The sequence below is a fragment of the Apaloderma vittatum genome, unplaced genomic scaffold (assembly GCF_000703405.1).
Source record: "Apaloderma vittatum isolate BGI_N311 unplaced genomic scaffold, ASM70340v1 Scaffold19347, whole genome shotgun sequence".
NCBI lineage: Eukaryota > Metazoa > Chordata > Aves > Trogoniformes > Trogonidae > Apaloderma > Apaloderma vittatum.
The window spans coordinates 223-26,239 of NW_009724745.1; the positions used below are offsets into that span (position 1 = coordinate 223).

The 26,017-nt window shown below is 44.0% G+C and overlaps 1 protein-coding gene across 1 annotated transcript; it reads left to right on the plus strand.

The window, feature by feature from the left end:
• Nucleotides 1-846: 846 nt before the first annotated feature.
• LOC104267821 (S-adenosyl-L-methionine-dependent tRNA 4-demethylwyosine synthase-like) lies at nt 847-26,017 on the plus strand (the record flags this gene model as incomplete). Its single annotated transcript, XM_009872645.1, has 9 exons — nt 847-1,005; nt 1,339-1,428; nt 1,955-2,056; nt 2,847-3,041; nt 3,461-3,742; nt 4,300-4,422; nt 15,050-15,176; nt 23,184-23,236; nt 25,899-26,017. Coding segments are annotated over exons 1-9 (1,250 nt in total), but the record flags the coding sequence as incomplete, so codon positions are not given.

Below are 26,017 nucleotides of genomic sequence, written 5' to 3' on the forward strand. Positions count from 1 at the left end.
AAGTTTCTAGTCTCTTGGAAATACTCAGTTTCTGTGCTCTCTGCAAAAACAAGATCCAAGAGGACTGCAGAAAACAGTAGGAGGGGGTTGTCTGCTTCTCAGTCAAGAAGCATCACAAAAAAAGCTGTATTTAAGCTCCTGAATGTTTCGTATGAAAAAAGTAACCACAGACACCATGCGAGCATGATGTGACTACAGCAGTATCTACCCTGAACGTTCTGAAATAACTTGAAAGATTTCTCTTGTTCTAAGTCAAACCTCACTTACATAATACCATTTGGAAAAAATACTTTTGACTGAATCTGGGTTTCAGTCTGGCCTCGAAATTCTAGGTCAAAGCTGTTGTAATCGGTGTATGTGGTATCTAGTACTTCCAAGCAAGGATTGTGCTGAGCAGTGAGCTCTGTGCAGATTATTTCTTCCTTGAAATGAAGCTTTCTAGCTCCAGAGGTCTGCACGTGTTGGGTCTGTGCAAAACTCGGGCCGATATGGTACAGTGGGTGTTTCACAAGACATTTTACTTTCAGATGCTTGCACAGCACAAGTGTTTTCTGCCTTTCCTTGTAACAGAGCCTACACTATTTAAGGAAAACCCAGTTTCCATATGACAGTCTAAAACATTAGCTTGGATGCACAGGTGGCACTTGGCTGACACACCTCTGAGGAGGTGAAGGCTCCTTCATTCAGTTGCTGTGTCTTATCTTTAGCCCAGAGCTGTTTTCTGCAGAGCCTGAGCTAACGTCATCGCACTGTGGGTGCTGTATGATTATTTTTTGCGGCTCGCTCTAACTTCCGAGGAATCTGCTTGTTCTAAATCTGTGATTTATTCTAGATTTAGATATCTCGATGGATACGTGGAACCTTTTCCACACCTGCCTGGTGTCCTTATGGCTGCACAGATTTTACATCTATTCTGCTGTTGCTTTTGGGATCAGCGTTTGGATCGTCGTTCTGTTCACCACCACAAAACCCAAAAAGAAGGTAACTGAACATGGAAGTGCTTTTGTCTGAGAAGACCCCAGAACTCTGTGTGGAAGGGAGCTGTGCTGTGTAAAGCTGGTTCTTAGGTTCACCTGGGTCCTGTTATCTCCCCAGTGTGGGAGAAGAGTGTATTGCCCTGTGGTCTTGCTCAGAGAAATAGTTACTTGTGTTCCTCTAGGTGTGAGAGAAACTAAAAGCTTTGACTGTTTTATTTGTGTAGTACTGAGAGTCTGGTCTCGGGATTTGAATTTTGGGAAAAGGAGGTTAACATCCCTTTGAGGAGGAGCTGAATGTGACACACTGCTTGTCTCACAGGCTGGAAAAATCTGTGGGGATCCTGCTTCTTCTGAACACCAGCTAGTCAACGGATACGCCACCCCACAGGCAAAGGAGGTCTATGTTGCTGGGGTAAAGATTTTCTATGGGTCTCAGACTGGCACAGCAAAGGTATAAGTTACTTTTTTCACATATGTGAAGTGTTGTTGAGATTCAAGTATGTTGCTTGTTTTAGAAACACTGTACTATGTAAGAAAAATCTGAAAGGTTATCAGAAAGTTTCTTAGTCATTGCCCAGCATGAAAGATAGGTGAGAGTTATATAAAAATAACAAATTTTCTACTCCCTTTAAATGGAGTGTGCAGTAAAGACATTGATTATAAAGCTTAAACTTTACTCTTATAATATACTTTTTATTCACTAGCATGTCTTTGTAGAGAAAAGTGCTGTTCTAGGTGATTTCTCAAAAGAAACTTAATTTGTATGTGTAAATGTGAAATCATTGTTAGAATTCATGTAACTCTCTTTCAGCCAGTATATTTTTAATGTGAGGAATTTCAGGTCCAGTGTCCAGTTCTCATGTGTCATGTTCTTTCTGCAGTGGGAGAAGTCTTGTGCCTGAGCACAGAAGGACTAGTTTGACCCTTATGATAGTTGGGTTGAACTAGTTGATAACCTTCTACTTCTGTTTCTTTAGAGATTTGCCAAAGGTCTGGCAGAAATAGTTATTTCCCTTAATTTGCCTGTGGAAGTCATTAGCATGGGAGACTATGATCCAGATGATTGTTTGTCAGAGGAGGTAGGTATATCATAAACACGAGTAATTAATAAATATAAGATTTTCCTGGGATCATGAAGGCTGCTTTTCTCTTGTATTCCTCTCCTGCTATCCTGGAAACCCCCAAAGCTGTATGTTAAAAATTGCTTCCCTTCTACTTAAGAAAGTATAGCCTGTCAACCCTCAGCAGAAATTACCTACATTTCGAAAATTCCTGGCAAAGGGTCACGTAGACTATTTTGCTGCTGACAGTGACTGTGTAGGAGCTGGTTCTGTAACTCTGGTGCACGAGAGCAGCTGCCCCAGGTCTCCCTGTGCGGTCTCTGACCACGTGCACCTGGAAAAGGGTTCAAAACCAGGGAGAGTGGGTGGTGGTACCTCTGCCACCTACATGGATTTATAACTTAGAAACTTATTGAGAGGGATATTTATATTGAGTAATCCCTGATGGGTTTTTCTTCTGTGAGTGTTGATAGGTGCTTTCTGAGTCCGTAGGAGACTTTATTGCTGCAAGAAGCAGCTGACTGGGGTGGGGAGGGTAGAAGCCCAGTTCTGTTTTACTGCCAGTTTTCTGTTAAGTAAGGGAGAGACAGCTCGATCACTCTTGGCTGCTTTAGGATGGCTTTGCAGGAAGGGTGGCTGTTCACTACTGGTGAGTTTATCACCTGCAGCACCGACACCAAATATTATTAACCCACTTAGCAAAAATCTCACGTTTTAACTTCTGGCAGCCCACGTGTTACAGCTCTCTACCCGGTGTCACGTGTTCTGAAGAATGCCGTGATCTTTTCTGTTCTGCTTGTATTATCAGACAACCAGCAGGAACATTTGCGTGTTCTTGGTAGCTACATACACGGATGGACAGCCAACGGAGAGCGCGGCCTGGTTCTGCAAGTGGTTAGAAGAGGCTGCGAATGACTTCCGCTTTGGGAAATCCTATCTGAAAGGCCTGAGATACACTGTGTTTGGCTTGGGAAACTCTGTTTATGCAGATCATTACAACACAGTAAGTATCTCCTGTGCACCTTCCTTGGATTTCTGCTCCTCTGAAAGGCCAAGCTTTCTTAAGTGCTGCAAAGCTGAATGACGCTGGTAGTTTGTGAGAGACTTGCAGCTGTTGTGAGGACTGGATTAGGGACTGGGCTTAGGGCACAGGCAGCGCATCTCAGAAGTGATTGTGCTGCCCCATTGGGAAAGGAGCCCCCCAAACCACTGCATGCCTCTAGGAGATAAGGTAATGCATTTGGTAAATACTTCCTGAGTTATTGCCTGATTTTGAAAGCTTTTTGTCAGTGTGTGAGGGCACGGTACTGTCAACCCTCTCACTTGCTGTGTAGAGCTCTTCCCAGGCTTGATCCTTGCTTTCGTAGTTGTCTTTTAACTTACGCTTCATTTAATTTCCCTCTAACTTCTGTCCTGTCCTAGGTTGGAAGAAATATTGACTGGTGGCTGTGGATGCTCGGTGCCAGACGAATCATGACTCGTGCTGAGGGGGACTGCAATGTGGCCCAGAGCAAGCATGGCAGCATTGAGGCCGACTTCGAAGCGTGGAAAGCCAAGTTCCTCAGTCGGCTCCAGGTCCTCTGCAGAGGGGAAAAGAAGCCCTGCAGCGGGAAGTGCAAGAAAGGGAAGTGCAAATCTCCAGGGAAGCAGAACAAGGAGAGCTCGGATCACGAACTTGGGGCATCAGAAAACGACAATACTGAGGTAGAACCAAAATCCACGGGACCTTATTTCTGCTTTAGGGCCCCTTGGAGTGTTATTTAACTTCTCCCCTTCCGCCTGCAGCCCAGAGGGCTGCTGTAAGAGATTGATACTTTGTTCTGGAGCAGAGGGGGAAGAGGGATAAGATCCCATGGCAGATAACAAGTAGAACAAGCCATCCAGAAAGAACTGAAGAATTAGCGGTGGACCTAGGCTAAATGACATTTGTATGATGAGGGAGCCTTCCCCTTGAATAGGGAGAGGTGTGTGTTGTGACAGTTGCTTCAGGGAGCCGATGTGGATTCAGACAGTCTGTGTACTTCTGAACTCTTAAATACACACTGATAAAACCTCAAGTTTAGCTACATCTTATATATATTAGACAGGTTATTGATAGTCTAGTCCTTGTGTTTCAGTATTCTTTACTGATTGTGAGAGCTCATCTCCCTGGTTAGCATAGATGAAAGTCTTACCCAAATGTTAAACATACACTCCTAATATATGGGTTGTTCTGTTTTGATTTTTTTTTTTTTTTTTCCCCCCTCTAATCTCTTACACAGGCAGAGGAGCTGTTTGAAACCAGTAGTGAGGAAGAGGCTGATGCTGAGGAAGCTGGAAGCACAAATTCTGTCATCGATGTTGAAGATCTGGGCAATATCATGGGCCACATGAAGAAGGCAAAGGTACTGCTGTTACAGCGAGTATGGAAGTGCCACGTCTTTGTCACTGATGGGTTGAATTGATTAAAATTATTACCTGCTGGATTTGAAGCTATAGGATATAGTTAGAGGAGTTGTTGGAGAACCTATCCCAAAAAAGCACATACGTGGAGGTGTGTTGAATATAGCTACCAGCGAACTGTGACTTGTTCACCCAGCAAATGCTGTGGTGGTAACCTGTTATTTTCAGTCTGAGGAAAAATGACTTCCACAGCTAATATTCAGATCAGAATGTCCCTCTCTGCCACTACAATTCACAGTCCAGTGTCTAAGCATTAGGCCTGTTCCTGTAACTGCCCGTGGCTGTGTCGGCTGAAACACAAGCGTGGGTTGTGCTGGTGTGTCACGACGGGAAGCAAGGCTGCGGGTGGAGTAGTCACACGCTCCTGCAAGACCTTCTGTGTCTGGCTTGCTGCTGCCCTAAGATGAAGTTCAGCGCTTACAGAGCGTGTCAGTCAGCTTGATCTGACGTGTGCTCGGCTTGTTGAAACCGACTAATTCCTGCTTCGTTGCAGGCTGTTACTGTCTCCGTTCCTGTGCAGCTCTGCTTGTGGTTCTTCTCTGGGTTGGGTCTGTGAACAGGATGTATCAAACCCATTTATTTGGTTAGCACACAAAGGAGCACGTGTGTAAACAGCTCCTCAACTAAGCCTTAGTGTGCTCCCTGTGCTCTTTGCTGGCTGAGCAGTTGACAGCTGGGACGGGAAACATTTGCCCCAGGATGGAGCTGTGATGTGGTGTCACCTGCTGACTTGGTTTCCCCCTCAGTGATCTTTTCATGGTGCTGTCTTGTCCTGCAAGCCCTTGAGCTGCCAACTGTCCCCCTCTCAACCAACCTACCTCTGTAACTGCACCTTCCTTATTTTGCACCTCTGTGGTGTGGATTTGTAGCCCTTTCCTGAAACTTAATTTCCTTAGCAGGAGACTGCTGGGACTCAGCAAGCCAGGCCTTGGATCAGGGGAGGCTGAGTGCTTTGGAGGGGAGGGAGTTACAAGGGGGAGTAAGGCACGCTGCTCTGAGAGCTCCTCTCCATGAGCTTCTTTGGACTTGTGCACTGCAGCTTGCAAGAACAGGATGGGTGACACATTGGCTTTCCTTTGGATGGAGAAAAGGATCGATCCTTGTGTATTCTGTGCCGTGGTCCTCTTTCTGCTCTCCTGCATGTGCTAACCACTAGAGGTCACTGACAAAAAGGGAACTGCGTCTGCTGGAGCAGCGCAGCACGGCCTGGGAGATCGTTTAGACCAGGGAAAGGAGGTGGTGGTGTCCAGCAGTTTTAAGATTAATTAGGCATTGAGTTTTCACTGCAAAATATGACAACACCATGATAAAGGAGTAGTGTAAACCAGGAAAACCACGTGTCATAGTCCAGTTTAGGAATCAAAAGTAAGAACAGCAATAAAATACTTCCTGTTCTTAGATTCCCATTGCTCATCGTTCTTGTAGTGAGCACAGCTGAACCCGGTGTGGGGTGTGGAACTTTATACACAGGGAGTGAAAACTCATTGCTGCCGGTGACTTTGGCTGATGTACGATTCAAACAATTAACTACCCTCCCCTCAGTTTTCTTGTTGCTCTGCTTGAGCAGTGAGAGACCTGTGTGTTGTACGTACAAGCTACAGTACGTCCTGTTGGTGTCTCTGTGTAGGGCAGGTTCTTGTGGCTGTGGCCTAAGCAGCCCCTCTCAGGTGAGGGACGGCCGCTGCCTGAGCACAGATGCTCGTCTGGAGTTCTGAGCTGCAGCCTTTTCCTCAGAGGAGCTGGCAAACATCTGCCACATTCTGCCATGGCAGCTGAATGCTGCTCTCCTGGCTGTGCAAATGGCTAAATCCTGAGAGTGCAAGTGTTGGTGTGGGACTGAAGTACACCCGTGCCGTGCATGCCAGCGTCCTGGCCCTTTTGGGTGTGAGCTGTTGTCAGCCCCGTGAGACTGGAGACCCTAGAACTGCAGATCAGCCTTTCCTTGTTGCTGATGCCACTGAACTGCGCTGCTGTAGCCATGTCCTGGGTTTTCAGATTAATTTTGAAGCTTTTAGCGATGTAGTTCTTATTACTGGCCCCTGTATTCCTGTTCTGCATGGCTGATCTGCCTAGCTGCAGTCCTACATTTCTGGTTTCATGCTTCTGTAACCAGAGCAGGTAATGGAGAAAGGGCTCTCAGTGGAGACTTGGATGTAAATCCTCGGCTCTCTGGACTAGGAGTATTGTTTCCAGAGTGATGGCAGGACAGAGCTGTGTAAATATTTCATGAGGGAGCCTGATCTGATGGCCAGCCCTGTCATTAGCTGGGAGAAGGAATGACTTTGTCCTGGCGGTGAATCTCCTGGGGAATGTGCGCATTGACTCGCAACAGGTTTATGCAAACGCTTGAATTGTAAAATGATCCCGTTGGTGCAGTTATTTACCATAATGAAAATAAATGCTGAAGACTTGATAGGAAAGAGCAGGATGATCTGCATTTATGAAAGTAATTTATCATGATCGGACTGTCTTGCTCTCAGGTGTGAAGATTTAGTTGTTTAGATCCACTGCCTCTTGGTTTAAGTCACATCCACCCTTTAGTGCCTGTGAGTTTGTGCGATGGAAAATGAGATTTTTTTTTTTCCTTTTTTCAAATGTGTTGCGTTGTCCCTTGAGCCATCTTTCTTCTTGCAGCATGCTGAACTGCGTACAACTAGTGTGGCGCTTGTTTTACACTAATGTAATCCCCTACCAACACAGGCCAGTGCTTTGAGTTTTTGTATCCGAGCTATCCATGTACAAGCTAGCAAGTTCAGATATGCAGTCACAGTCATAATTTCTTGTTGTCCTGCCTTTTATGGGATGACAGAGTGAGGCTGTGAAGGCGAGTGTATCTAGTAAATGTTTGCTCCTGTCTCTGCAGGTGATCTTGATTTAATTTTGCATTCATCTCCTCTTGCTTGACTTGATGGAGATCAAGGCTGAGTTTTGTTTTACAGCCTTTTTTTTTTTTCCCCCTCGTATGCTGCAGCTTCATCACACTTTACAAAGTACTGTCAAAGGGCTTGAGACAGGTAGTGGATTCTTGCCCTCATTTGGATTAGGTAGCTGGATTCCAGAGTTCAAGGTGGGTGCCAGAACCTTTCTTCCTGCTAGAGTTGTAACTATTACATACTCTCCCCTGGAAAAAAAGAGGTGAGGTTTTAAAGAGCAGTTGGTGGTAAAGGTGCACACTTCAAGGTGATGGTTCTTTCTGCACAAAGATTGGCACAGGGTTGGGGGGCAACAGAAAATCATTCACATGTATAAAATGATGGCTCATACGAAGGTAAATTCTACACTTTGGTCACCAAATCTCATACTGTGTGGTGATGACAACTTCAGAATTGCTAAAATCCAGCCCTTTTTGGAACTTACTGCAGATAATATAGTTGCAGGTGATGCTTACTGGGATCCTGAACTGGAATCAAGGCTTTGTGTTCGTACAGATAACGTCAATGCTTTATTGCTAGACATCAGAGTCCAACTGTGTGTAGTATGTCCGTGGCCAGAGGGAGGACTGGGGAGCTTTGCAGCTGCTTCTGGGGTGCCTGATGAGCCAAGGCTGTGGTGCCAGGTGGGGCTGGATGATACACCCTGAGGTGGGTTAAGATCTGGGGTTTCTCTGCATTCGCTGCCCTTGCAGCTGCTTGGGTTTAGGCTGAGAAGCTGGGCCTGTTCTCCAAATTGCTTTATGCAGCAGCTGAAGGCAGTGGTGGCTCTTAGTGGATTTAAAAACTAGGTGGACTTGATGATGGATTTAATTATTAAGTTTTATGGTTGTGGTACACTTTCCCTGTCTTCCAAAGTTACTCCCCTGAAATGTGTTTATCAGATAAAATGTGAAATCTAATGGGTGTGTTTGCGGCCCGCAAGACTGCCATTAATCATAGGGACACCGGTTCTTAATGTAGATTATCTCCCACAGCTGGGAAATTGTGATAAACTAGAAAGACAGATCAATCTACCCTTGTTCCCTGGGAATGAAATGACTTTATTAACCTTCATATTTATAAACTGCAGGCACGAGTCATAGTAATAATAATATCCTAACTTTTTTTGGGGGGGCTGGGTTGGGAAGTAATCAAATGGGCATGTTTTGTTGACACAGTTTTTGAGATTAATGTTGTTCTCCAAAACAAAAAGTTAATGATGCTGATAGCCACATTTACAATATAAATACAGAGGAGGGGGGTGTATGAGAGAACTAGATGGAGACTGAATTTACAGGAAACATTATGTCCCAGAGAGCTTGTCCAAGAAGTTTTACTTTTCTGTCTATTTGCCACAGGGGAGGTTTCCTGGTCCCCTTTGGCACTCTTGCCTGAAAAGTCATCGAGGTGTTTACTGCTGCTGGGGTTGTAAATCCCACCACTCGTAGCGGTTCCTGAGAGCCCTTTGTGAGCGTGTGACTGCTGTGGAAGTCCGAACCTGGCTGACACTGGGTGAAGAAGCTTTTAGTCAGGTTGGCCGGATTCTTATTTAAAGTGGGGCAGCTGGTGGTAAGATAAAAAGTTTACAGGTCAAGTATTGTATGTGGCTTTGTGTGACAGGCAGAAACTTTTTTTAGAGCATGCAAGAATTGTTAGCTGTGTTTTAGTTGAACTGAAAAATGCATTGGTAGTTTTTTAAAAGAGGAATGCTGATAGATCTACTGCAAAGTGTACAACGGAGGCCCAGGTGTGAAGCGCGAGGCTTTGCGGGGAAAAAAGACTTTTGCGGGAAAAAAAGGTGTGATGTGTGTGTGGAACTGTGCTGTGTGCCCCTTCAGAGGGTGAAGCAACGAGTCATTTCTCACTCTTCTTTGGCCTGTAATTTTGGAAAGTGGGGATTTAGGTCTTGAGGGATGCGCTACAGGGCTCTTGGATCCCTATCTTGGTCTATTTTCTTAATTGTGTTGACGGTAAGATAATGTAAATTAGATTGATGGTGGTAGAAACCAGGCAATTTCCTTCTGACTTCGGTAATGTGTTCTGATGATAATCTTGTGGCCTCTTATCCACTAGTTCTGAACCAGCTGCAGCTTGCTGACGTCTGACTGTGTGCTGCACTGCCTTCCTTTCTGTGGAAGACATTTAGGGTTTTTCATAAAAACCAAAACACTCAGGACTCTGCAGTCCAGCCAGCTTCGTTGCTTACAAGGGCTGGATTTTCCACAACAGATCCTGCTGCTAGGAAGTACCCTTCTTGGTACTTCTTGGCTCAGCTGGACTGGAGGCTTCTTCAAACATAGCAAATGATTGCAGATTTAAAATCCATCATGTGCCTTTTTTTTTTTTTTTTAAAATATATGCATGGCATTTTGATTGCTTGAAAGATTGGTGTTCAAATGAAATGGCCTTTTTGTCCTAAGCTGTAAGGAAAAGAAAGAAATGATGGATCGGAGAAATCTTACAGAATAATCTGCAAAATATGGCGAGACCTGATGAAAGGATGTGCTTCATACCCTGTGAGAAAGGGAAATAGACTGAAGGGGAAGATTTTAGTGGTTCTGGGCTGGGCATTTCAGGACACTTGTTAAATCATGTTACCTGGGTTTTAGTTGTGATTATGGTAGCGCAGAAGAAAGGAATAAAAATATGAACACGTAAGGCCCTGTTTTCAAATATAAGCTAGTCACTTTTGGATGGAGGCTGACACATTTTCAGTTCTGGTTCTTTTGTTTCCTTTGAAAGTCAGTTGTCTTCATGGTGTGTCCAAGGAGGTTTCCCCGATCAAACGCTGACAGGATCACACAGCAATCTGTGAAATAGAGTTGTAGCTTAATGGCATATCGTAAAAAATCTTCTGTACGGCAGAGCAGCAATGTTACAGCACAGCGTGAAGCAATCTTTAACCCCACTGTAACCATGCAGAGATATTTTTAGAGTTGAGGTCTGAAAGTTTTTTAGTCCTTAAGGATTCTGGCTGATGTTGAACCTACAAGAAAATGGACGTTGGTGGGATCATTTGTCTTTCTGCATTTAACAGAAGATGCACAGAGCCCTTTCAGACTGATTCAGTTGGATGGCAGCGTAAGTCTTCTGTCATTATTGTCTGAACAAGTTTGTGTTTAAAATAATGTTGTATACATCCAAAAAATCTCAGTGTTGATTTTTCAGATACAAGAAAATGCAGGATTCCCCCTGTCGGGGCTGAGCTGCAGGTCTGTTTGAATAGCAGCCTTGCTTTGGATGGCAGCTAGAACCTGCTGCCTCAGAATAACATGAGGGACCTTCTCATCTTCTTCAGCACAGTGAGGTAAATGTGGATGGAAACTTCCTTCCAGCTTGCTATTGAAAATTCACAAAGGTTTTTATTCCAAGAGAAAAAAAGAAATCTTGCTTCTAAGGTTTGTTTTTTGGTGTGGAGTTGTTTCAGTGTTTAGGGGTTTTTTTTGTTTGTTGGTTTGGTTTTTTTTTTGATGTGTAGTTTGGGTTGGTGTTTGGGGTGTTTTTTTACCAACTAACTTCTCAGAGGCTTTCCTCGTTTTAGGGACACTTCTTGAAAACTCACTCTGTGTTTTTCGCTTTTGATAAAGCCACCTCCTATTTCAGCCCTGCCAAGGTAATGGATTGCCAAGTTCCCCATCGCTTGGCTGTCACGCTTTGTCTGCATTTTGTTTCGGCTCAGGCTTTTGTGCCTTACTGGGCAGCTCTGTGTGGAGTGGGTATGTAGCCTGTGATTATGTAGACTCTAGTAGCTATTTGTAATATTTTCATGCTGTTGAGCTGTTTGCTGGTTCACAGATTACTCCATCCAAGTTCCCAGTATTCATCTTCACGCTCACTCGCAAATGCTCAAAGCCCTTGTTATTGGTGACTGACAGCAGTTAGAGTGTCCCATGTCACTCCAAGACTGACAGGAGGGTTCCTCCGCAGACTGAGCAAATTGCAGTTCTGCCTCTGTTAGGGCTGGAGGATGACAGAGCTTTGTACCTGGAGCACGAAGGTCCCCACAGCGCGCTAGCGATCTCCTGCTCCTCTGCTGTTGTGTTCTAGAGTTTCTTTTGGAAGCCTGCTCCCCTGTCCTGGTCTGTCTCTGTGCATTTTAGTCTTGCAGGAAGGTTGCTTTGCAAGTGCTGTTCCTGTGGGCAGTCTGAGGTCTGGTCAACTTCCAAAAAAGCCCCACGTGGTTCTTGCCTGTCGTGCCACTGACAGATGAGCCTGAGCTAAGGAAGTTGTCAGCTTTTCGGGCCGTCCTCTTGCCACTGGAGTGTTGCCTCCAGAGCTCTGCTTGGTGTGAACTTGAACTCTTCATTCATGTCACTCACACACTTTAATACTTCATTTAATGACTCCTCTGGGAAAGTGTTACTAATATTTCTTGCTGCCAGGCAGTCCTCTTCTGAGGGCCTTGCCAGCACTTCCCTTCAGTGCGGGTTCTGTTAGTCCTGGCTCCAGCCCCTGATGTATTGCTGTTTTCTTAATGTTTATGCCTTTCTTTTGTGAAAAGATCCTGGAGCCTTCTGATGGATGAGGCTCTAAATCGTGCCAAGGCCAAGGGTTCCCTTTTGTTTGACCACTGGGAGGTTAAGTAGCAAAGAAGTTTAGTCAAAACTGGGTTATTCTATGTGCCTTTTTTGTTCTGGGAGTAAAAACTTCTTAGGGTATGTGGCTTTTTTTTTTTTTTTGTGGATTGTGTGGTTGGTTGTTCTTTTTTGTTGTTGTTGTGTGTTTTGTTTCCCACCAGCTGTGATGCATCAGTAAATAGAGCCATGATGCTAAAAATGTTAAATTAAGTTGGGGAAACACTCTGCACGGAGTTTACATCTCTCTTCTATTTTTCTTACCTGTTAGAATATTGATTTGATGAGTTTGATGTAATAAAATGGAAAACCCAGGGAGTTACTGGGAGGCACCTTGATGTCCTGGAGAGAGCACTTCCGAACGCAGGAGCTCCGTCAGGCTGCAGCAGGAGCTGAGCCTTGAGGTACCAAGGAATAGGAGCGTGGCCCCAGGCTTTCTCATTTGTGAACACAGACCAGAGGATGACTCTTCATTTTTTTTGGCAGTGAAGTGTTTCAAGGGCGTGAAAAGCTGGGTCTTGTCGCTTCTTGCTTGATTTGTTATGGAAAGACAGTAATTTGCCTTGGATTTACTACAGGACTTTCTGCTAAATCACCAGAACTTGAGAAGTTTGCTCTGTGTAAAGTTAACTTTGTTCTCGCTGCTCAAACCTTAAATAATAGATATGACAGGTTTATTAAGGAAATAAGTAAAACTTCCAGGGCTGTGAATTCCATTTCCCACAAGAAATATTGAAGGCAATCACCTGCCAAACTGAAGAAGTCAGGTATTACAGTTCAGAGAAAAACAAATGATTATTTTGTTTATAGGCTTTCACATCAGGATAAGGGGGGAAAAAATATTACCATCTCTGTGAGGAGAAAAATGATTATTGAAATGTGTTTACTGGCAGGGCAGAAGGCAATTTTACTTATGTTTAGGTGCTTTTCTCAGATATTGCAGTAACGGGCACAACATGGCAGGGAGGTTGGATTAAATGATCTCTAAGGTCCCTTCCAGCCTAGGCCATTCTATGATTCTATGAACAGGCAGGTAGCAATGCAAACCTTTTAAATTCAGAAAGACTTTTCCTGCATCTGAAGACTGGCTTGGATGGGATGTGTCATTTGTACCTGAGTCAGGTGTTGCAATTTTAATATTAAGATATGCTGCATTCTTTCATGGTTCTTGGAGAATAAACCTGGCATGAGGCTGTAGAGCAGGCAGGCCAGGGTGTGTCTGCGTGTAAATCCTGTGGGGTGTTTGGCTTTGAGTAGCTGACAAATTGGTTCGAAGACTGTGCCTTTCCTCTTTAGGTGGATGCCTGGGCCGGGGTCTGGGTTAAATGCTAGCCCGTGGGAAGAGAAGCTTTTTACTTAAGACTTGAAAGATGAAGATTTCATCTCCTTCCTATGCTTGAGGCTTTTCCAGTAATATTAATATTTTGCTGTTGAAGCATCTTGCTGATAAATTAATATTAAGTCTCCAGGGATGAGTGTTTAAACCCAACAAATGACAAGTCCTTCATAGAGGTAGGCTGTCGAGAAGGCTTTGATGTGTTACAGAAACAGTGAAATCCTGCCTAAAAAATCAGCAAACAACGTAAGGAGATGAAAAATGGGAACAGCTTCCTCCTTCAGTAAAGACCATGTTGTGATCAGTAGAAAATACCTTCCTGCGCAACCTCTCTGAAACTGTGAGCAAAGTTTTATTCAAAATGAGTAAGAAAAGTAATGAGCTCTTCCCTAAATGTTTTACTTTCCCGTTCACTTAACAGGAATTATTAGGAACTCTGTTTTATCCATGAACCTCTGAGGCTGTGAGCTGGTGTGCTGGTTTTTTTTCCTTTTTTAATTTTTCTTTTGGTCTCTTCTGAGGCACCTTTATTTTCTGAAATTTTGTTCAGGTACAGAAGAAATCTGTCTGTGTCTAGGAGGAGCTCGATTGCTTTCCCTGTTTTTAAAATACACGGTTTGCAGATGAAGAGCACTGGTTTCCTTAGTGATGCTAACAGTTGGTGGGTAGACTCAGACTGGAAGCGTTTGCATGAACTTTTTGATGTCTTTGGCACAAAAGAGGTTTGAATGTGAAATAGCCTCAGTTTTGTGAAAACAAAATGTCCTCTCTTGGTATTTGTTTGTTGTTTATCCATAACTCCTTTGATGTTTCAAAAAAAAAGCCATAAAGGACTGACAGATTACAAGTTGCATGAAATATCAGAGTAATTATTTACATTCTCATGCTTCTTTGTGCAGATGTGAGACAATAAATACCCCTAAAGTCTCTGAAGTGATGCTTACACAGCAGGGGATTCACAGTTTCTTACGTGCTGGGGTTTGCTTCCCCTGCTCATGACTTTATGCTGATACGTGTTATTCCTCTGTGAGGTTTTAACTAAGGTCCAGGGGCTTAACTGTCTCTGAAGCAGAAGAGAAACTACTGGAAGGGAAACTTAGGTGAGATGCTGCAGGTTGTGTGTCTGGGGTTGACTGTGGGACAGAGGGGAGCAAGCTTCTCTTGCAGGACCTTTGGCAATCTCTGAATTTCGGTTGTGCACGTGGCTGCTGTGACGTGTGAAGAGCACAACTTCTCCTCTGTAAACTCCTGGGCTAAGTCATCATAGTGATGTAGCTTTCTTCCCTGATATATTATAAATAATTGGGACAATAGCTGCTTGTTGCTCCTGGCAGTTATGTGTCAGGCACAGAACGATTTATTTTTGCTGGTTTGTGTTCTGCAGAGAGACAAGGTTACTGTGCAGCTGTGAAGCACTTGGGCTTAAATCCTGAAGTCCATCTGACTCAGATGAGATTCAGATACCTTACTTCTTAAAATGTCCTAGAGAGTTTTATTGCTGTGTTAGTAGAACAAATATAATGTGTGGTGGTTTTTTCTATTTTCTTTTTAAATTTGCAGCCCTAAATTACTGAAGAGACGGAGCCTGATGGCAGGAGGGATGAAATGCAGGACTACACAAATACAAGAATTCATGTGTGGGCACTTGCATCAGCTTGAAGTGTAGCAGACCTGTGGCTGGACACTGCCACAGTGTTTAAAAGTGGTGCTTGAATCTAAAAGGCTGTAATTTACTGTCTTCAAACAGAGAGAATGTGAGCTCGAGGGAGGAGAAGTTGGAACGAACTTGACTCGAGAGAACACTGGGAGGAAGGAGGAGGGTGAAAAGAGAGAGATGATAACCCCGGCCCTGAGAGAAGCGCTCACAAAACAAGGTGAGGTTCTGCAAAGACCACGTGGTGGACTAGGATTTGGAGTCTTAGTGGTAGACTTCTAACCGAGCAAGTGGAACAGGGTGTTCTGTGTGTTAAAGGTACTACTTTGGGCCCTCGGTCACGGTAGGCTCTAACCAGAGATTAGGGAGAGGCTGTTTGTACCTGAGTGTTGTGGGGGAAGAATCTAAAGCTGGGTGACGAGTCTCGGTGTGATGCACACTTAAAACGTGTGGAGAGTGTGACAGAGTTCACAGGGTTTAGTGTATCTGCTAATGCAGCTTGAGAGAATAGTCCCACATGCCCCAGAGGGTAGGCTTCTCAAAGACCTTTGGGATTGTCGAGTCCCGGTGTTAACCGAGGGATGCCAGGCTCACCACTGAGCTGTGTCCCTGAGCACCACACCTGCACATCTCTTAAATACCTCCGGGGATGGTGACTCCTCCACTTCCCTGGGCAGCCTGCTCCAGTGCTTCACAGCCCTTTAGGTTTTTTTTCTCTAATGTCCAATCCAAACCTCCCCTGGTACATCTTGAGGCCGTTTCCTCTTGTCCTATCACTTGTTATGTGGGAGAAGAGACTGACCCCACCTCTCTGCAACCTCCTTTCAGGAAGGCTGAATAACCCCAGTTCGTTCAGCCACTCCTCAAGAGACTTTTTCTCCAGACCCTTCCCCAGCTTTGTCGCCCTTCTCTGGACACACTCCAGCACCTCAATGTCTTTCTTGTCCTGAGGGACCCAAAACTGAGCATAGAATTTGAGGTGTTGCCTCAGCAGTGCTGAGTATGGGGGGAGTCATATAACTCATTATATATAAGTCTTACAGATTTTTTTCTGCAAATAACAGACCAGGACAGGCTTTTGTGGCTATAGAAATAAAACTCCCTCCTTCCCTCAGCACCAGTCCCCTCCAAATAAATGCACTGTAGTCAAAAGATAAATCAGATTATCTACCTACAACTGGTTGCTTTGGGTGTAGGTTCAGTGTCTTTTCAAGATTATCCCTGAGGGCATAATTAGCCCAGGAGAAGGAAAAATCTGAGCTAGTGGTTTCAGGAGAAAACTGTTCTTTCAAATTATAGTTGCATAACAGAAGTTTGCCTTTGAACAGCATCCCTTCAGACTACAGGAATACTCTTTTTACTGCGATTCACCTTTAGGCAAATTTACCTTCCTGTTAGTAAATTGAATATTGCTTAAATAAAGGTTTTATCTTAGCGCCAGTGTTGAATTTCAGCTAAATATAGCCTCACCTATTGGGTTGTATAGGTGTTAGCCCTTGTAGTTGCCTGGTTGCAAATACCTTTATAAAAAGATGCTCTATAATAGTTGCTTTTTAAAATCACAGCCAATATTATGTTGTGAGTAAACGCTGATTCCCTTTCCATCAGTGTGCAGTCTTGCATAAAATAGAAATACAGCGTGAATTGTTTAGTGCCTCCCAGTAGCAAATATCGTGGGGGAGAGCAAGGCTGACAGCTGAAGAAGTGTTTAGATGTGTGTTACAGATTTGCAGTGGTACCATTTTGCTGTATTAATGCTTTGGTAATTTCAGCTGTTTAGGTAGATGTCATGAAATAAACTGAAAATAGAAGTAACATTTTCATATTAGTGTTTCCCGTGGCGATTAGTAGATTGAGCCTAACGTGTTCACATTTGCTTTCGGTAGTTGCTTTTGGATTCTTGAAACAGTCCCTGTTGGGCTGGTGATGTGTGGGGTTTTTTTTTTGGTTTTTTTTTTACTTGGTAGACTGTATATGTGGTGACATGTGCCTTTCCAGAGCTCCTGGTTTTTTTCATGAAGTGCATTTATTAGAGAGAGTCTCAAGCTGTTGTTTTAAAAGGAAGGATGACAGTAAAAAATCCACTGTGACCCCATGAGGCTTCCTTCAGTGCCCCCTCTCTCAGCTGTGCTTATTTTAGGAGCACAAAATACCGACTCTTACATTTTCCTGCTGCTCTAAGGTCAGTGCAGCAATAGCGCAAAGACCTGTGCTTTGTTCGGGTTGTTAACTGTCGTTAGTCTTAACAGCTCCTTGATTTGCCAAATGTTTTATTGATAGCGATGGTCAGACTGAAAGCCAAACAAATTGTCCCACAGAATCCGAAAGCCAAGGCTGGCAGTTGGGGGAATCATTGTTTTGGTGCAGCTGACTTCTTGGAGTGTTTGGAGGTCAAACACGATGTTGCACAGCGATAGCCAGTTCCATCAGCCCAATTGAGTTACGCTTGTACTTAGTGCTGCTTCAGGTCTTCTTTGTGATTCTTTTAAATGTGCAGGAATAAAAGAGAGGAAAAAACAAACTCAAACCTCTGAAGAGCTCATTGTTTGCTCAGGAGATTCCAAGGACTTAGACTGGATTTCTTAAGCTGCTCATACCGTGTCTTTCTGACATGCTTTTTGCTTTGTTCTTTTTCACTGTAGCCTACTAAAAGAAAACTCTGCTTTTCATGGTAGGCGACGCGATGGGAATGGATTAATGATACACAAAGACTGACCTCACTGACGCTGCATAAATTATTCTGTTGTCTCTGCTGCAGGTTCAGTTTTGCTGCAGTCCACTTGGGTTGTTCGATCTTTCCTGGTTGAGAGTGCAATTTAACATCAGGGTGTCCAGCATACCTCTTTTACTTGTATCCAAAGGCAAGTGGTGTTAGGAGACAGCTTGTGTCTGAAGTAGCATGGGCTGCTTCAGGAACTACTTGACTTCATGCTCGATAGGAAGATCTACCTCGATCTGTGGTTTTCAGTCTTTATGGACAATCAAGAGGCTGACTTCAGAAAAATCTTGACAATTGGGCTTTTCACCCATCTTGGTTCGAGATTAGGTTTTTAGAAGTACTTGGTGGCTTTCGCTGTCTGTTCTTGAACTGAGGTTTCTAGTGCTTGTAACTCTGAGTTCTGATCCTCTCAGCTTGGCTGAGCTTTTTGAGCTTCCAGACTTTGGGAATGAGATCTGCTGTGCAGCGATGTTGCTCGGAGATCCCTGCTGCTGGGTGTCTGCTAAAACGTTTGCGCGCATCTTTGGGGTTGCCGTGCTTTATGTATAGCCACTTAACTCCAGGTGGCACTAGCAGCTCACAGCTGGGTCAGGGATTGGTACCGCTGCTGCAGTCCCTGAAGCGTTCCACCAAATTCAGCTATCAGCCGTGGGAAGGCTTAAAAATTAGTTTGCAAAATAGTAAATTATTTGCAGTAAACTAAGTAAACACAATGACTGAAACGAGGCAAGGTCATGCCTGCTGAGCTTTCTTACAGTTCCTTAGAAAATGTCTGTGTGAATAAAGAGCAAATGCACAATTAGAAGGATCCAGGAAGAAGAAGATGCTCAAGTCCCACGCTCTGGAAGCTGCCGAGCGCCGGTGGTGAGCTGACTGCAATACTAGTCTGCTGGCACAGCTGTAATGGCTTATCAGGACCAGAGGAGATGGTGGGAGCTTAGTTTTACCTGCTGAATTCTTCCCTCATGTACCTACTGGTATAATTACCCCATGTGTCATAGGAAAATAAGCATAAATGTGTTTATATTTGAAGCACTTGTATTTGGGTGTTTTAGGTTTTGGAAAGGCTTTGGGGAGTATTGGTCTTTGAAATTAAATCTGTTAAGCTGGAACAAAATACAAGATATATTCAGGCAAGGATAATGGTTTTGGTCCTTTCTCAATAGCATGACACTCTTCCCAAGCAAGGGGACAGTTTCTACAAATGGAAATATGGAGAAAGATGTGCCTGGAATGGCTGAAAAAGAGTGACTCGGTACAACACAAACAAGTCTTGTCTGTAGCAACTTGTTTGGTTTGCCTGCTGAAGCAGCTGCATTTCTTTCACTCATCTTAGTGGGCTTTTACCATGTGTTGAAAGTGTTCGAGATGTTCTTAGTTTTGTGTGTGATGAGAAGGATCTGAAGCAGCATTTCAGCAGCTTGGCTAAAAGACCAATCCATTTTGGAGCGATGGTGTTTTTGCATAGAAGGTATGTTCCTGCAGTCCTTTCTCATGTCCTCACTCCTGTTTTGAGTTTGTGCAAGTAAGTCCTTCCACAAATCACAAGCATTTTGTACTTTGAGAGCACTTTCTTCTTTTTCTTTTTAAAAAAAAGAAAAAAGAAAACCTGAAGTAGGTCTTGATGGGCTTGGCAAAAATTTCTTTTAGGCTTGAATGGTGCTAGGAATGAAACTGGAGGTTTCTCTTATTATACTTGGGCAGGCTGAAAAATTCCACTGCCCAGGTTCCACTTCTTTCTATGTCAGTATAAAATACTGATATGACCTGAACAGATTCTTTTCACCAGAAGCATTTTGTTTTGGTTTGATTTGGTTTTTTTTTGTTTTTTCTTAATTTTCTAGCTTTAGTTAGAACCTTGTCTTTTGAGGGGTACTCAAGTGCTCATGTTGTGTTACAACTTTCCAAATGATTCTTAAGTGGAGGTGATGTATAAGTGCTGTGTCACTGACCTTTAGCTCTGGCCCTTTTAAACTGCACTCTTATAAAACGGCAGGAAATTGGATTTTTTTTTTTTTTCCTGCCTGTAAACACTCCTAGTGTGAAATTCCCCTTTCTGCACCGAGTTCCAGCTTTAATGGATAATCATTGCTTCAAACCAGAGGACTTCTATTTGAGGAGATTCCTTGATAGAACCACACTGATTTGTCAGCTGTATATTCTGCTTCTCGAATGAAAAGCCTTATGAAAGCCATTTGAGTGTGTGAAGCCCAAAGTGGCATCAGACTGGCTTTTACAAACTTGGAGACTGCACTCTTAGAGAAGGGTGGTTGAGTTGTTTTCTTGTACCTTTTGGGGATGTTTCAACTGCTGATCTGCTTTCATAATTAAATTTTTTGCTTTGTGCTTTCGAAGTCCTCTGTTGAAGCAAGCTTTTGGTGATGTAGAGATCTGAACTGGAAGGCGTCTCCTGTCTTACAGATACATTCTCTTATTTTTTTTTTTTTAGACTCTGCAGATATCTTGGAAGTGCTTCTGATGTGGACCATTGTACAAATTTATCTGTTTTTCTTTCAGAGTTAATATAACATAATAGCTCACCTATGCACATCATTCATCCACGTTCAGCACAGCTTGCTCTGTGCATTAACTGGTTAATTAGCAAAGCCACATCCAAAATACCTTGATATCCTGGACATGGATGTACAGATAGCAGTGTCCTGTCCCAGTGGATGAGAGATCCGGTTTGCTGTCTGTGTTACTGGCCAGCAGTAGGGCAAGTGTTTGAAGAAACCGGCTTTACAGAGCTGGAAGGACTCTGCCCGCTGTGAGTAGGTGCACAAAAAGTGTACAGCCTTAGTCACTGCTATTTTATCTAATTTCCAAAAGTCTGCAAAAGCATGGCATGGCCAGTGCTCGCTGGCTTCGCGGGGGGACTAAACTTAATCAGTTACCTACATAGTGAAGACCTGAGTTCAACAGCTTCATGCAGTGGTTTTAAGAAGTTCTGCAAGTATACGCTGTTCCTTCCTGTAACCATGGCTGGGACTCCTGGCAGCAGCAAGCAAGATGAGTAAACCCCTTCTCACCGCTAAAGCTGGCTGAAGTTTGTAAGACTCTGTTTTGATGTTGAACGTGTACAATTTTCTTGGCCTTTAAAGGAAGCTGTGGGCGCTCCTTATGGAAGTTGGTTTAAGTAACTTAAGAGAAAATGCTGCAGCTTTGGGCTCTGGAGCTTGGCACCTTCCTTGGTTTAGCTGCTTCCTCTCTTCCCTCAAGCTGCTCAGCAGTAGCAGATTTGGGCAATCATGTCCTGTTTCCAATTTAATTTTAATCTAAAATCCATTTTAAAGCAGATATATTACTTCTAGTGACAAGTGATCTGTGAGAGAATAATCTTGCGTGAATGCTGTTGCTGGATTCTGAAAAATGGAAAAAAATAAGACTGAGGCTGTGCTGGTTGACATAAGCAAAAATTCTGGCTTGGGGAGGAGGAGCACAGTACCCTTTTCAACACTCGTCAGGAAATCCTGTAAGGACACAAATTCTAACAGCCCAGGGAGGTCTCAGTTCAGATTAGCCCTTGCTGGACAAACCTGCTGCAAAGAAATGCTGAAGAGGTGGGACAGACCCAGGGTGGGAGAGACGATGCCGTGTGTGCTTGGCCGTGCCTCTGAGAAGCGTCAGTTAGAAGTTGCCACAAGGTCTTCTGGGTGTCCTCCAGTTCTAGTTAAAGGGGTTCTCAATATTGTGTAGGGCTTTGGAGACTATTTTTCCCGTGTTAGAAGTGCTGATTGGGGTGACACTGATGTCTTTCTTGGGGAGAGGATTAGATGATCTGTTGTGTGAAATACCAAGGCTTTTTGTCCTACGTCAGTCTTTTCTTCCTTGCTGTATTGGGGAGGAAGAGGTTGAAATATTACTTCTTCCCACAGAACTGGAGGAGGAGAGGAAGCTCAGGACGTGGAAGCAACCTGACATGGGAGGGCTCCAAATTTCATTTAATTTGGTGGCTGGCCCTGTGGCTATCTGATGTGGGGTCCTTATTTTTTGCTCCTGTGAGCTGGCTCAACTGTGCTGGCCCAAGGGTTGGTGCAGCCTCCTGGAGCATCACTTGTCAAGCTAAAATCGTGTATGTTCGAACTCCCCAGCAAGGCAGGAGCCAGTGTGAGGAGACTGGAGCAAGCATCGGGCCAAGAGGCAAGAGGAGACTGGGCAGGTCTCTGCTGGGTTTAAGTGGCAGCAGCGTGATCTAGATACTCTGTGTTTCCTTTTAACGTGTTTACGTGTTTCTTTGTGTGGCTTAATTTTTGTTGGTGCAGCTGTTGTGGCATCTGCTCTCCCTGTGATTCCTGGCTGGCTCAGTGTGGGGGACCCCGGGGCACAGTCACTCTCCCCTGGGATCTTGCTGTGCAAGGGACACACGGTGACAATTGTGCAGGACAGGGTAATCGTGCTACTGTTGGTTGCAGGAGGTGAAGACTAGTTCTGCTGAGCACAGGGCTTTTTTCCTGTGAAGTTCATGCTGCTTGGCAGGAAGGAGACTTGACAGGTACAATTTGATTGCTTTTCCCGAAAGTGTTAATATAAACGTCAGCCTAAAACAGCTGGTTGAGACATGCTGGGTTTGGGGACAACCAGGCCATTGACGTATAAATGCTTCAGTGTGAATGACACAGTAAGGCTTCTCAAATCCCTCTTATTTTTATGCTGATTTTGAAGTGACTTTTAATCCTTCAGACATATTGGTCTCTAAGCACTTTTTTTCTAAGAGGAAAATAACCCAACTCAAGCGGTTTTGGGTAATAATAGTACTTAGTGCTTAATGAACGTTGTGGAATTAATCCTCCTGGACCAATAAATTTAAATGAAATTGTGTTGATCTTGGCTGGGCAATGGGAAGTGAAGCAAAATCAGCTTTCCCCCAAGCATGGAGGAGCAGCTCCCTCATTGTGGTTCCACCACAGCCAGTGGAGTTGGAATTGGTGGACCTGTGAAGTTTGGGTTCAAGCTGAGCCCTGCGTTTCGGTTCTCTTCCTCTGCCCTCGCAGCCGCACTGAGAATCAGATGTCGTCCTCCAGGCTGGGTCAGACGTGGTGAGTGGGAATTAGGTCTCCGTTGCTGCAGGGAAGAGTCTGTTGTAGGGTGATGCCTTAGGGCCGGGCAGGTGCTTCCGGCTCCCTGTCCTCCCTCCTGTGTGCTGTCCCTTGGGCCGGTGACATCTCCCGCGGCGCTGGGCTAGGCTTGTTAGGCTGCCGCCCTGGTATACGGGGAAGTCTTCTCCGCAGACAAGAGTGAGCAATGTAAATAAATCTCCAATTAAGAAAAACCATTTCAAGCTGACTGAAGCCCCTTGGGTTGCTGTGACCTTGTGCAGGCTCCTGGAATGAGATGGAGAGTGCTGAGGGTGGGCACTGGCATCTACTTGGTAAGGTCCCCTTTGGGCCAAGGGGAGGAGCAGGATTGAGACTGTGATGTTTAATAATCTTGTGTAGAGTGGTATGTTTTGTGCATTGGTTGTTGGAGGTTAAAATGAATTGTTTGATTATTTCTCTTGATTGCTTTCAGGTTACAAACTAATCGGAAGCCATTCTGGGGTGAAGCTCTGCCGATGGACAAAGGTGTGCTCTCTTGTTTCTTTTCTCATTTTATATTTTTTGTTATTGAAAGCTATAAATGTATTCAGATACTACAATTCCCACATGAAATATCCTTTAAAAATGTGATATTACTTGCACAAACCCAAATTTCATCTTTGGAGCTGCAGTTTTGCCTTTTAAGCTATTAAAATCACCCTGTGAAGAGTGAGAACGCGACCACGGCGAAGATCTGGGAACATCGTTTTCGGTTGTTTTTCCTGTTATTCTGCTGTCTGCTAAAATACCACCTGCCTACTTAATATATGGCAGGAGCAGAATACCACAGAGAAAAGTAGGAAGGTTACGTCACCAGTGTGAGGTGTTCGGAAATAAAGATACCGCAGCCTGTCGCTCCGCTTGAATGGGTGCACAAGGGCATTTGAGCCTGTCGGGGTGTGGCTGATAGATCTGGCTTGTGACAGCCAGTGCCCCTCCACTGGTTTTCACCACTTGTCAAGTAAGATTCAGGTAACGATGGAACTGTCGCTTGTTAATGCTAGGACTTTAAAAAAAATTAGTCTGTGGGAATGTGTATGTATATGGTTGTGTATAATGTGTGCATGTATGTGCAGATAGAGAGGAAAAACTCATCCTCCAAGTGATGTATTTTAAGCTGTGTAAGCCAGAACCTTTCCAAATATTTTGCAGACTTAAAAACGTTTCCAGAGGAGGCACAGAGCCCTGTAGAGCAAACTCGAGCAGCTTCGTTATATTTGTTTCGGCTGCCCTTCGCAGGTCCTTGAGAAGCTCAGAAACTGCAAGCCGGTCTCTGATGTTCTACGTTTGGGCAGTGACATTGCTGTAACATACTAAAGGCTTCTGCATTCGTGGGATGATGAACTATGGGAATCGTCACCTCATTAAAATGTCAGCACATCTCTAATCCTTGTGCAGCGACAGCGATCGGTTCCTTGGTCTCTCAGCTCTCTCTTGCTGCATGATTAACTTTGTTTATTTTTGAAAAGAGCTCTTTGAATGGCAATCGCCAAAGTGGGTGGCTGCGGCGAGGATTTTTTTTTTATTGAAATGCTTAATATCAATGAACTGTTTCATCAAAAGGCTTGTTCTCGTGAACGGTTTAAAGAGCCCACCGCTGTGTTGTCATGAATATTTGTGAGACGTGGTGATGCATCTGCTGTTTACTCTTACAAATATTTCTCTCTTCTATCGCTTTTTGTGACAGAGAAGGCCATGAAATGTTTAAAAAAAACAACTTGTCAAACTTCATCAATGCTGTGACAGAGAGAAAACCAGAGAACCTGTTTTTATTAAAGAACCGGAACTTAATGCAGCCCTGTAAAGCCATTTCACAAGATAAATAGCAGCTCTGTGTGCTTAGATAGGACCATACTATTTTGAGCTTAAGCAGGAATTGAATGTAAAGTGTTCTAATAAATTGAACTGGAATTGGTTACGGGCAGTGGCTTTGCCTTGGTTTCGTGCCAGCATGTGAATATCTCTGGGAGGCGCGTTTGAGATTTGTATCAGCGGAAAGCAGGAGCAGAGCTGGAAGGATTAGTGTTAAGTAGCGCTTCCTGGTGATGCCTCAGATTAAGATGATTGTGTTCTGTCATATTCTGCATAAGTGAGTAAAACCTGCAAAATTTGGGAAGAGTCTGTTGATATGTGTCTGTCTTACAAAACCTGTTCTCCTGAAATCTCTATTGTTTGAGGAGTGGGTAGAAAAAGCAGCGTTTTCAATTTTGTTTAATCCTCTACCTGCCTGACAAGGCTGTGCCTGTGTTAGGGGTTACCTGCATGATCTTTCCCTGCTGCTCAGTGGAGAATTTCTTCTGGATGACCAAGTCTTTTCAGGTAGAGGAAGGTAGATTACAAGTTACTATGTCATACTTCAGACTTTCTGTGGAGAGTAGTAAGGATTCATTCTCATTTATTATTATTATTATTGTTTAACTCAGATAATGAAAGACAGTCTTTGCTCCAAGCAACTTGCATGCTAAGTAGGAGTTAAATCCCAGTGGGAAAGCTGCTGTGGTTCTGCTGTGAAGGAAAGTGCAACGTCCTGCTGGAGCCACTGACTGGTGTGAATGAGGGTTTATAAGGTCAGGCTATTTATTTAATTTAGTGCTAGAAGAAATAGTCTACCAGACAAATGAAAAGAATTGAGTGTTGAGTAGAGCAGCCTTGAAATTGATCCTTGTTACTCTTTAGTGATCTTTTACAATAATATTTCTCGCAGCTTAAGTGACCTCTCGCTTTCTTTTGTCAGTGGATACAGTTAAGAGCTGTAGTAAAGCACGTTGTTATGCTGTGGTGCTGCAAGTGAGAAGTTATTGATTATGTTAAAAGTTTCTTCTAAAATGGCTGTAAATTTGATGTGAGAAATGCCTTTTTTTTTTTTTTCCTGTTAGGATGTATATAAACAGACACGCTGTATACCGCTCTGTGTGCTCTGAAATTCTTAACTCAGCCTGCATCTGTCCCTGCTCAGACCTGCTCTGCGGCTGCCACCTGGCTTCCAGTGTCTATCACGGAGTGGCTTTGAACTCCCAAGTTACTCGTGGCTGAAAACTGCACATACGCCCAGGGAGCAGATTGCAAACCTTTGCGCTCAGTTTCGTTACCGATGGTGTGGGGTTTTTTTAACTTTCTTGGTATTTCTCTGTGTCTTTCTCTGCTGTAGTCGATGCTTCGAGGCCGAGGAGGCTGCTACAAGCACACGTTCTACGGCATCGAGAGCCACCGCTGCATGGAGGCCACGCCAAGCCTGGCCTGTGCCAACAAATGCGTCTTTTGCTGGAG